Source organism: Dermacentor albipictus, chromosome 1 (assembly GCF_038994185.2).
Source record: "Dermacentor albipictus isolate Rhodes 1998 colony chromosome 1, USDA_Dalb.pri_finalv2, whole genome shotgun sequence".
NCBI classification, from domain to species: domain Eukaryota; kingdom Metazoa; phylum Arthropoda; class Arachnida; order Ixodida; family Ixodidae; genus Dermacentor; species Dermacentor albipictus.
Genome location: NC_091821.1, coordinates 248981727 through 248994632, shown reverse-complemented (window position 1 = coordinate 248994632; position 12906 = coordinate 248981727). Strand labels below are relative to the sequence as shown.

The 12906-nt window shown below is 46.9% G+C and overlaps 1 protein-coding gene across 2 annotated transcripts in view; it reads right to left on the bottom strand.

Moving 5' to 3' along the window:
• Window positions 1-12906, bottom strand: part of LOC135900181 (oxytocin-neurophysin 1-like) — a 77120-nt gene extending 64214 nt beyond the window's left edge. Inside the window, exon 1 of one of the 2 annotated variants that reach the window (XM_065429628.1) lies at window positions 12783-12906. In XM_065429628.1, the coding sequence (XP_065285700.1) occupies window positions 12783-12830 (48 nt within the window). In that variant the 5' untranslated portion in view covers window positions 12831-12906. Of the gene's footprint in view, window positions 1-7490; window positions 7587-12782 lie in introns of those variants that run through there. The other variant, XM_065429632.1, reaches the window with a different exon arrangement.

The following is a 12906-nucleotide window of genomic DNA, read 5'->3' as shown; positions in this document are numbered from 1 at the left end:
GGGAGTAACGGTCATTATTTCCGATGCTCCGCAAAGGTGGAAATAATGAAATTGGGCATCTATACGCTAATAAAGAAGATTACTGAGCTGCAAAAAAAAAATAGGAAGAAAAACTGCCGCGAAGTTGGATTCGAACTCACGTCCTCGCGCTCCCATGTCAGCTACACTAACCACTGCACCACGGCAGATTTTTTTTTGTTATTATTATTACCGGCTTGACAAAAGAAAATACAATGTGAGTATTACATTTTTTTACATGGCCATAAAAAACAACTAGTCAATGCCGGATCAGTTTGGTGTGATACGAACGATGTAGGCTAGTCATTATGCAAAATAGAAGTGAGGCGTGCAGACAGGACACAAGAGTAGAGAAGTAGGCAACACTCTTGTGTCCTGTCTGCACGCCTCACTTCTATTTTGCATAATGAATCCTTACCAAATAGCTCAGCTTTCTGTCGGTCTAGGCTAGTCACTTTGTCCAAAGCACTTCGCCAATCAGGAGTATCACTCTGCGCACAGAAAAATTCGCGTATATATAACACACTTTAAATGAAATATTCATGTGCTGGGGCCTGAACAATGCGTTCATGTCTAATATCCATACGCGTTCGCCACACACTGTGCATGCACAGAAGCATTAACCGATCGACAGGCACTCTCTCTGGTTCCGCGCATGGCAGGAAGCGTATTCCGAAAGCACTTAATGGCAATTCCTTTTTAAGGCTACGTTTTAGAATATCCCACAAAAACACGGCGTCATGACAGTCCAAAAAGATATGCTCAATCGTCTCCGGTTTTTTGCATATAAAGCAATTCACAGACCAAGGTACAAAAATGCCTTTGCTTTGCAGCCACGGTTTCACTGGGAGAGTGCCTGTATGTAGTTGAAAAAAGAAAGATTTAACAGAAGCTCTTACCGGCATTCGTTTAACTCTCTTAAGAACATCTCGCTCAGAACCTAAAACAAATACTGTACGATACAACGGTACAGGCAAGAATACATCAACAAGATCTTTGTACAACTTCTTACTAGTAACAACGGCCAGATATTCACTATAGTCGGATACAACTTTAGAAAAAAGGGGGCGTTTACTCCTCCGAGGCGGATGCACACGAGCATCCACCAATGGGCGCGCACTCTGGACCGACGTCATGCGCCGGACGGCCGGTGACTTCGCCGCTTCGGTCATCTGGGCGGGGCCTCCCCTTTTTTCTAAAGTTGTATCCGACTATAGAAAATCTTGCTTTTAGTATTCTGAAAGACGCGACCACTTCACGCAAAAAAGCACTTAGATTGGTTGGCGGGGTAGGAAATTGAGACAGTTTAAGCATCGGAACGCAGGTGCGGCAATGTAAAAGCGACTCGGCATTTTGTGTATGCTGTGCGGGGAGAGCGTAACGTTGAGTGTACTTGCAACCATAGGCGAGTGCGAAAAGAAATCTGCCCGAGTATTCTTAGGGTGCTTTAAACTAAAGCACTACACGATGTAAACGTGTAGCGAGCTCAAGCGGGGCCCCGAAGACGACAGAGACGGACAATTGCTGAGTGTGTCCCGTTTGAGCTACAAATCGCTTCAGTTAAATTCGTAATCTCCTTGGAACGGAAGGACCTTAGGTACTATTGACCAGCAAAATCTGGCAGTCTGACTTGCGCGTTTAATTTGTATCGCTCACTTATGGGGTGCGCAAGAAGGGCATGGCTCTTCACATTCCAACTTTAAATTTCACGCAATTTTCTCACGAAGAGGCAAAGTGCTGCTTTGCATGTAGTTCAATAGACAGTGCACGAACTTCGAACTATTCACGATTTATAGACAATACAGCTTTTGCCGCATCACTGCACGACACGGACGAAAACAGCGGAGCGCATGGGGAGTAACTGTTGCCGTTCGTCCTCCCGTTGCTCTCTTTCCAACCAGGGACTAAGCACTTTCTCTCCAAAATTTGCACACGGCACGCATATCCATGCAGTTACTCCCTTGAGGGACGAAAGCGCCCTTTTTGGGACTAACAGCGCAGTTACTCCCGTTTTCCCCGGAATTCTTCTTAGAGTGTACCGTCCCCGAGGTGGTGGCGTCGGTAGCTTCTGGTTCAGGACCAGTAGGCGTAGGGCGTATGTGTACCCAGCCCCTCCACCAATTTGTCGCAACAGGAAAAGACAAGCAGCCAGTCCCAAGCGAAGGGTCGTTTACTGTTCGTTTCTGCAGCAGCTACCACACACTTCGTCCTTGGCTTAAAGCGTTATAGCGCGTGGAAATATCCTGCAAGAGAGTGGTTTTTCTTTCCTTACTGTGCTGATCTTTGATCTCTAAAAATACGCGTACAACAATTCCGTTCATATACTGAAGCATTTTGAAACACTGTCAATAAAAAAATATGCTGATCCCACAGACTGTGGGAATTCAAGTAGCACCTACACAGACAACGGCCGATCTTCCAGTCGTCGCAGTGATAGATAATGTTGGTCTTTCCGACTGAAATTGGTGACAAGGGCAGAATAAATGTTCGATGTTCTCTTCCACGCCGCAGACGTCGTCCTCCCCTCACCCCCCCCCCCCCCCCCATGCCGCACTTTCGGTCATTCCAATCAAAGTAGCATAATTCCATAACCAAAGTTTCTGAACCCCTATTTACTCAACGGAACCCTGTGTCAGCCTTCATACGTACCCGCAAGACAAGAAGCTGCGTGAAGTTTTGATCGCGAAACTTAGAACCGGCAAGCAGTCATGGGCTACAACTCGGGTGTGCGGCAAGCACTTCCGCCAGGAAGATTTATGCTACGGCGTCGGGGCTGCAATGTTCATTGAGTAACAGAAAGCGCGCACTGAGACGCTCGCCCGCACGCGCTGCCCTGCTAATGTGATGAAGCTTTGATCTATGAACTTGTTGATGTTATACACTGTCAAGTTCACTGGAATGGAATGGGAATGGTAAGAAGCACGTTAATGAAAGGCATGGCATATGCTCATATTAGTGTTAGCACCAAACAATGAATGTATACTGGATTAAGAAAAAGCAGCAGCGGGAAATTGATCGCTGAGAAGACCGACAAACATACAGAGCGATGCAACTTGAGAAATAATGATATTGAAATGTGAAAAATTTTAGAAGAAACGAAAAAAAAAGTTTGAATCGTCGCGATGGAACATTACAAGTAGCCGTAGGCGTCTAATTTCATTATAATTTCATTATAACTAGGGACTAGCTATGATGAAATTATTTTTGAACGGCTCCGATAGCGTCCACGCAACAAAGGTTGCTAGTCTACTGTCAAATGCTCATATGCTCCGGCCTAAAGCTCACGGCACGGTGCGGAAACGCGCTCGCGGCGAAAACGAAACATTGTGCCCGGACATGCATGCAGACGCACAGTCGGTCGCTGCGATCCCGTGCGATCGCCGCATTGAAGCTTCATTCTGTTATGCTCCATTCGGTTATACAGACATAAGAGCATATTTCACATAGTTTGCCCTCAGCGATTGCCTGCCTTTAACGCAAGAAACCGGTTCGGGGGACTCCACCGCGGAGACCGCGCGCAGTGGGCGTTCACTGTACGTTTTCGGTAAATAGGTAGTGTCAGCAAACCATTCTAGGCTTTCTGTTTGCCCAAGGTCATTGCTTGGACAGTAAATAACTTCTGTCGTTTCGAGAGTACTTACAGAAGTGTCCAGGAGGGCTCCCGCGTGGTGTTTTTATTGAGCGCCGACATCCAAACCTATGAGGAGCGCGCCGCGTTATCCCTCATACTACGCAAGCGAGGCGCTTCCGACAGATGGCGACTCCGTAAGTCCTCGCCGCCAATATTCTGTAGCGCTTTGTAGAGGCAAACCGCCATTCCTTGCGAGGCGCGGCAGGCACAATGGCGCGTAGACGCGAGCTTGCGCGCGTCCGCAAGCGTACGTATGGTCTGGCCATAAGAAGTATCCGCCTCCCTCCCGGCTCAGCCAGTTAAGAAACTACCCAGAAATGTCTTGTTGAACCTCTCAACTCGGACAGAACTACATGAGCTCTAATGACAGTTTCCGGCGCTCTCAGATCCCTGTGTCAGCTGTTGACTGCTGAGCACTGGGGGTGGTTCGCAGCATCGCCCACACCAGCGGAGGCCGAGGGCACCGGTTCAGAACTAACAGTTAAAGTAGGCCCAGCTGATAAGCGGATGCGATATATTTGCTTAGTGAGTTGCGATCTGAGCACAACATTCGCCAAAATTCGACACTCACCACGGCCTTTGAGAGTCGATTAAGTGAAGGTGGAAGACAAAAAATGACTAACGCTCGCAACCGCTGCAACATGTCGCTGAACGTCTGGTTGACGACTGATTCCTTGACGTCGCCGGCTGTTTGTAGTTCGATTCCAGCCGGTCAGCAAATAGTGTAGCTTCAAATGTGCAAAATTATACCAAGGGAAAAAAAAAACGTCAGGCCACTCACTCATGGATTTACTCCCCGCTCCATTTGAGCAAATGTGACTGCTCTCGCTATTAATTGACAGGCTAATAACGTGGAAACCTCATGTTCGAATATTAATGGAAATACTTAGATCATACGCGAGCATCTTCCGTATGCCATCAAGCAACACTGGTGGCTACACCGTGAATGTTCTGGTACGCATGTATACGGCTCCCTGTGAAACTCTTTTCTTGCAGCAGAGATTTTCCCAAGCTCACATAAAAAGGGTTCGCCAGTACGCAAGCAAAAGCCTTGAGGATGTGCCTCCGTCTACTGAAAAATACATGAAGTGTAGGAACCCTTGCAAAAAGCAGACGCCTATCGGTTCCAGTGCTTCCGTAGCATGAGTTTCGTCGAGTTCATATGCAATTTGTTGCCAGAGTGCCGGGTCATTCGCTTGATACAGGGAGTGGTCCTGTGGTTCGGAGCTTGCTCCCGGCGAATTATCAAAGCCCTTCTATCCCGACGGAGCCACCGTGTAAATTTCCTTCGTGGTCAATTGTCACTTCAGAGCCTGGGTTCAAGAGCAAGAGAAATTCTCCCAGGCAAGCGCTGAGATATTTTGATCTAAAGCATATTAACACCAGCTTATACAGGACTCAAAGTATTACTTACGCTGATGGCTCCGTCACGCCTACTTTATTTGTAATTGGTGTGTGGATTCCGGCGCAAGTGTTACCATTTCTGCGAATCTCAATCCTCGCACTTCAGCTGCAGACACTGATCTATAGCTGCACTGCCGGTAGCTTTCATTTACATCACAGACCAGAGAGCTCATTCTTGCGTCATTTTCACCGACTCAAGAGAGGCCCTGCATGTCCCTGAAGCCGTCGCGCACGCAGGAACAATTCGTCATGGACATCAGACGCTTATGCACAAAAGCCTGCGAACTGAATCACAGCGTTGTGTTGCAGTGGTTACTAACCCACTGCAGTATGCAAGTCAACATCCAAGTTGACCAGGTATCTGTATTGAAATGGTCCAGATACCTGTCTAAAGAAAAGACGCGACGACACTGGTATCTACACATGTTTGACGTTTACAGCTGTCCCTTTTGACAGATGCAAATCACCAGTACGGGTACCCTATACGAAATCGATCCATGTTGTGATTTGATACGCCGCGAGGCCTCAATAGACGATACCAAACATGTCTTCACCACAAAAGACTCAACGTGGCCTACACGAACTACTTCAAGTGCAAAATTCAGCTGACGGACTCGGCAATGGGTTCTGTTTGTAACGCCGCTGATGACCTAACACATTCTTTGCGATTGCTGCCGCTACTCAAATAATCATCACCAGAAGCGGGTCTTGGTCGTCAATTTATATTGTTTAAAATGACAAATCACAACCGTAATCGAATATGACTGGTTGAACAATTAGTTTTTTGATCTACACGCACGACGCTTTAAAAAAATAAAAGAACGAAAGATGCATTATAAATAAGACAGCCGTTGTTAGTACATCATCCTCATCTTTATGTCCACATTAACACAGCACATTTAAAATTTACTCTTTAGGGGAGGTGGAGTGTGCACCTGAGAACCCTCTCGGCCTTTCATTGGTTGCACTTCAGACTTGCATTTATCATTGTTGCATTTTTTTAAGGACTACTGTGAGCGAGTAAATGTATCGTAAATAAGACCACACTACGATACGATGTGAGTATAACTTCAGTCGGCACAGTGGCTTCGCGGCTATAGTGTTGCACTGCTAAGCACGAGGGCGCTGGATCAAATCTCGGCCGCGGCGGCCGCATTTCGATGGGTGCGAAATGCAAGAACGCCAGCGTCCCGTGCATTGAGGGCACGTTAAAGATCCACTGGTGGTGAAAATTATTCCGTAGTCCCCCACCACGGCGTGCCTCTAAAGCAAATCGTGGTTTTGGCACGTAAAATTCCAGAATTCAATTCAAGCATAAATTCAGCATGTAAACAACCCTTATGCTATAGCTCAAACCAATTTAGAATAAACCACGCTTGGTTCCATTGGCCCACTTGACTCGGGCCGAGTAATCTGCTAATATTAATTGCAATCAAATCATTAATCGATCAGCAAGCTCACCCAGTCCTAACTAATGGATACTACTAACTTGCGCTCAGTGGCTTCAAACGCGATCGCCTTGTATGACACATTGCCTAACACCGTTGTTGTTTGGTGGTGTTATGATCTACCTGTCAAGTGTGAGAGACATTCAGGCGTACGTTCCCGCGACAAGATGATTTGCCTTGTCCCAGGAAAGGCTGTTACGGTAAGCCTGGACATCGACCTGTCAAGTGTGAGTGGCGTGCAAGCGGGCGTTTCCATGTCGACATAATTGCCGTCTTCTCCGAAACAGCGTAGCCCCTTTTATTCCCCGAGCTGACACAAAGGGATGGATGAAGGGAAGAAAATCCGAAGGGCAGGACCTCGTCGATGGCAGAGCCTGACGAATGCACTAATACTTCCCCAGGCTCCCCAAGAAGACGTCAACGACCACAAGACCGCAAGGGGTAATTCAGGCCGTCTTGGCCCCCATATGGTCGACCTGTCAAGTGTGAGAAGCGTTCAAGCGGGCGTATCCATGTCGACATAATTGCCCTCTTCTCCGAAACAGCGTCACCTATTTTATTGCCCGAGATGACCCAAAGGGGAGGACGAAGATCAGGAGCTCAATTCCAGAACCTGACGAAAGCACTAAGTACTTCCACAGGCTCCCCAAGAAGACGTCGACGACCACAAGATCACAAGGGGTTATTTAAGGCCGTCCTAGCCCCCGTGTTAATCAGAACCGCTCCAGACTCGGATAAGAGTCACAACGTGTACCAATGATGTAAATACAATATTTTCTACTTTCTTTTTTCATCATCACGATGCCCGGATTCGTCATCGTTTCCTGATTCTTGCGGTGAAGACCCACCTCAACCGATCGAGATCGTATCAGCGGCTGCTCAGCGTTACGGCGAAACAATTAGCTGCCACGATGGCCGCCCGATGACGTCATGCGGCCACTTGTGCGCTCGTTCCTTTGCACTCTGCACGATAGCCGCGGACCACTTACCTTTGGGTAGCGACGTCGTTCCATGCTTGCCCTCACGAACTGAGGACGTTCCTTTTCACGAGGCCCGCGCTGTTGGTGTCGCCACCTTTATAGGCCGCCTCGGCCGCAAATCCCATCGGGAGCATCCATCAGCCGAGGACGACTGAATCGGACCCGGTGCGAGTGACAAGCGCACAAGGAACGCACACAGCCCCCGCCCTCCTTAAGACTCAACGGCGTTGTTTTTTATTGTTGTTCTTCTCCGTGTCTTTATTTCTTTTTTTTCTTGTTCACGACTGCTGACAACTAAGTTACTAGTCTCTTTAGTTCACGAACCGTCGCAGTGAAAAATTGAATGCGCCCTCCCACTCGGCGGACGCACGTTGGCCATGCTTCTTAGATGATTGATTTGTTTGCCGCGGCATTTCGCGCCGTTTATCCCCCACTGAGCGCGCGGTTCGGGGTCCTCGGATTAGGACAGCGAGCGTTTTCTCTGCAAATGGCGCCACAGGACTCCATCCCTCTACCTCCTTTCCTATTCTTTTTTCTTTTCTTTCTTCGCCACACATCTCAGTGCGAGTTTGTTTGGCCTCTCGCCGAGTTTTATCGTCAAATGGAATTCAGCACTTCGATTGCGCTACCCGAAGTGTTGCGATCTTTTCCCTTCTGTTGCGGCCAGCTTCGCCGCCTTCGCGCGCTGTTCGCGCATGAAGACTCGGCAGGAGAACGAATGTTGTGGGAAGCAGCGCTTCCCTTTCACCCCGCCCCCCACCCTTTTTAAATAAATAAATAGTGGAGCGCAAATAGAGCCCCCAGCGCGCTGCTACTGACGAAATGTGCTGCGCCCACCGACGCCTCTATCTCGTTCCCCGTCTCTTTTATTCACACTTCCCTCAAAGCTTAGTTGGTGCGTGCGGATGCTGAATGTGTACTCTGTATACATTCATCCGAATGGCGAGTTCTTTCTGCAGTATTCCCATTGATTTCAAGCTTTGCTCGGAAATGTTGGAGAAAATTAGGTTTAAAATAGGTGTCTTTTTTACGTCCCAAACTCACAGTCTTATTATTAGAGACACGTTCGTTGGGAGGGGGGTCTCCGCATTAATTGTGACCCTGTCTAGTTTTTTAACGTGCCCCCGAAGGTCAATGCACACGAGCGTTCTTGCTTTCCAGCCCTACCTGAATGCTGCTACCTCGGTCAGGTAGCGAATCCATGGTAGAGCGCATAAGCGCGACTGAACGAGGACGTAGCAAGAAACAGATACACAGAGACAGCGCTGTCTCTGTGTATCTGTTTCTTGCTACGTCCTCGTTCAGTCGCGCTTATGCGCTCTATCATGGATTCTAACCAACTGGCCCGCCAACTTGTTTTAATCAGGTAGCAAACCTGTGGCCTATAGTACTCAGCGTCTGAACGCCATGGACACTGAGCCACTGCAGTGGTTAGGTATTTGGCATTTGTTAGGTTAGGTATTTGAGCTGTAGAACTAGAATAACTTGTTTCGGTGGTTTATATTTCAATATACGTACGTGTACCTATGCCCCGTGCGTTTGAACGCACACTTTTAAGAGGGGAGAAAGTCAAAGCATTGTTATGATCGGCCGTTCACCCCGCGACAACATCCGGTCACGGCTAGCGCGATTATGGGGAACGTGCCGACGGCCTCGTCAGAATGGTTCTCAAACCGGATGATTTATATCCAGCACTGGAGTATACCTCGGTCAGGAGAGGTTTGGGCAATTAGCAAGGATACGATCCTTCACCTGTCAGCCACCCAAATTGGCACGTCCACGCCGGAGACGCGGTCAGTGCAAGGATACGGTTCATCACCTGTCAGCCGCAATAATTGGCACGTCCACGCCGGAGACGGAGTCAATGTACAATCCCCCATTCCCTGTTTGTGCCCAGTGATGTGCGTGTGTTTCCGACAAAACTCGCTTCGGCGGGAAAGGGCAACGAACCTCCGGATTCGTGGGACCTGAGTTCATCGGTCTCCTGACGCCGGATTGGGGGAGGCGACTGAACAACGACCACGCAGGGGATAAAAAGAGCGACGGATGGCAGGAGTGATCGGCTGCTACAACTTCATGAACTTTTCCTGTACTATGAATTTCTTTGTCAATATGCAATATAAACTTGCCTATAAAACCTCCTGGATATCGGGCCCAGCCTCACGTTCCCTCACTCCACGATCAAAGTATATTCCACTTATTCGGAGTCGCATCAGCATGCAAGTACGGTGGAGTACACAAGCGTGAACTAGATGCTATTTTTTTTCTTTTTTGAAATTTCGAATATTAAATCAGGCTCAGCACCGTGACCCTGGAACTAGGCAGTTTATTATCTGCGATGAGTACCTGTCGACGACTGCCGAAGCCATGTTTCGCAACTTCGAAATAGTGCAGCTGCGTGCCGAAGGAATTCACATCATCACCGTGTCTGCGTCACTGTCTAAAGTTTCTCGCACTTCTTTTGTTTTGTTTTACTGGCCATACAGCATTGCTACAAGTGCAGATATTAATATCCCGGTAGCGCACACACAGTAAAATGTCTGTTTGGCTTGCTGCTCTCCTTGTACATTGCCAACACAAGCGCAATTTGAGCAACCATGATGCTGGAAAGTGTCTACCCTAAGCAGCATATTTACTGAAAGCGAGCTCAGGTGTGGCACTTTAAAATGTATACTTGTTAAATTCGGGATGGTGGTGGCGAAAGACATCGACTGAACGGTGCTTCGAGTCCAAGGATTCCTTTCCCAAGAATGACATTCGGGCACGTAGAGGACGACGACCTTTATCGGTTGTTGTTGTCTCTTATCGGCGACATTGCACGGACAGCACTATAACTTGTTGATGTGAGTACATGAAAGATGTATTTCTCAACCGTTTGTGCGGCTGTGTCACAATAAAGTCCTACTCCATCACTGCTCACGCTTAACGATTCTTATGGAGGAGCTCTGTGGTTTACAGAGGCCAAAAAGAAAAGGACGCACTTTTTCCTCTCCCGCCCTCGTTTCACCTCGCTCATAGAAGGCAAAGAAAAGCCGTCTTTAAAAAAAAAGATTTAAAATAATAATTGCACAACACTCGTGGTCAGACAGCTGACTTTCTTTTTTAGTGCATGCTTAGGAGACATCGATATTTTGGTTCTCACCGGATGCTTTTTTCATGATATAGAAGATAAAAGGAATGGTTAAAAATAATGACAGACTACAAATTACAAAGTACTGCAGGACTTCGTACAGATAACGCACTGTCAGCGAGCCCTGGTAGTTTGATCCCCAGCATTGTATAAGGTGAGCTACATGCTGTGTATAAGCGATGTTTTCTATTTTACCTTGAATTTTGTAGTTTATATACGGTAACCGAGAAAATATGCACAGGGGACGAGCGAAAAGATAAAAAAGCGTGACAGTGCGCCTGCCCCACAAAACTCACTTTTGAAAGAAACAGCACGAAAAAAAGAAAAGACAGGAGATGCGCAGTACTCTTTCCTGGCTCACGTCATTGTTTGGCGCCATTTCTAGGTGCAAGTGCATTAACTCGTCCAGATGTCGTTACTTCTGTTTTTTAGGTACGCTGACATCAGTAGACAACAGGAATGCGTGCTTTGTCGCACCGGTCTTGAAGTCAACTTTTTCTATACGTAACTCTCAGTTCCATGGCATGTCGCATATAGAAGAGAGACTGTTCGGTGCAGAAATATTTATGACGAGCAGTAACGTAGAGGTAGAAAAGACTCGACTGCATCTTAGCGCCCAGAGTTGTACCTGAACACTTTTGCACTCACCGGTCTGTTGTTCAAACCTAGATGTCTGGCATGAGAAGTGTTTTGGCGTACTACCTGTACTTTCCACGTCGGAGAGACAAAAAAAATTAAGGAATTAAGACACACACTCACAGCATACGATATCTACTTTATATGTGCAATAAGGGAGCCATTAAAACTGAGAAGTCGTCGACGGCCTCGCATAAAAATGTCGAGCTAGTCTATTCAGCGAGGTTAATGCATCACAATATTCTAAACGATCGTCGGGCATCCAGGGACCACCTGTCATTTCCTACCTGCTGATGTGAAAAAAACAAACATTTGCAGATATATTATTCTAACAAAAAAAAAACTGCAGTATACTTCTGGTTATCTCGTCGAGTGACATGTGGCCAAAAGTTATAGTCATTGTCAACCACCGAGGTCGTACGCAGGGGCGAACTTGCCAAGTATACGTGGTATACCGTACACAGCGCTGCCGTATAGAAATGACCTGCTACGATCCTGCGTTCACGGGAAGTATACCTTCTGTCGCTCTCAATCACTGCTAGAGAATTCTCCAAGAAAATGTGTTAGGCATAAAAAGCGAGGACGAGGCATCGACAAGAGCTCGGGAACGTAAGGAAGGAGACATGAAAAGTACAGGAACAAATTGAAGTTTTTTCTTAACTGAATTCGGGGGTTTTACGTGCCAAAATTATGATTTGATTATGAGGTACGCCGTAGTGGGGACTCTAGAATAATTTTGAACACCAAAGGATCTTTAACGTACCCCGATGCACGGGACACGGGCGTTTTTCCATTGAGCCCCATCCAAATGCAGCCAGCGCGGCGGATCTGAAGTTGTTTCTCTGATCCTGCAGTCCTTATTTCTTTTTTTTTTCTAAATCGAGCTAATGAGTCATACCCACATGAATAAACGCCAATCCTGTCCTTATTCCATATACCGTAGCGTTGCTTCAAGTTAGCCAAGAGCCAGCACAGTGGGAACAGAAACTGACAACGTATTTCAAAAGGAAGCATCCCTGTCCTTTCTGGTTATCGTGTGGTTCTTTGTCAGTCACGCCCTTTATATCAAAATCACCTGTGCACGGGGGCACGTTAAAGATCCCCTGGTAGTCAAAATTAATCCGGAGGCCCCCCTACGACGTGCCTTATAATCAAATCGCAGTTTTGACACGTAAAACTCCCGAATTCAATTCAATATTTTATTTTATTTTTATTTATTTACAATACTGCTACTCTCATTTGAGAGCGTGGCACTTGGGCGATACATCATACATGTATATCAGTACGCATCTAGGCAGAACAGTTAATTGAAAAAAAAAGGACGAAAAAGAAAACAATTGCCCAAGGATGACAATATAAGAAGGAAGCTGAGTTTGGGAACAAAAATGCAAGTTTTCACATGATAGTTAATTAACATGATACTAGCAGTTAAGAACACGTAAGTAACCAGTTAGACGTGAAATAGGAGCGAACTGAAACATAACACTTAACGCTTATTAAAACCGAAGAAAGAATAATCATGTTACTTAACTTGCCTGAGCATGCGTCCAAGTGTGTGTTCGTGCGTGCAGCTCCGATAGCATTTCCTAGCTAGACATTTTTGCTTATTTAGGCCAAACGGAGAACACGCGTGAGCTCGACCGTGTGCTGCCACGGCCG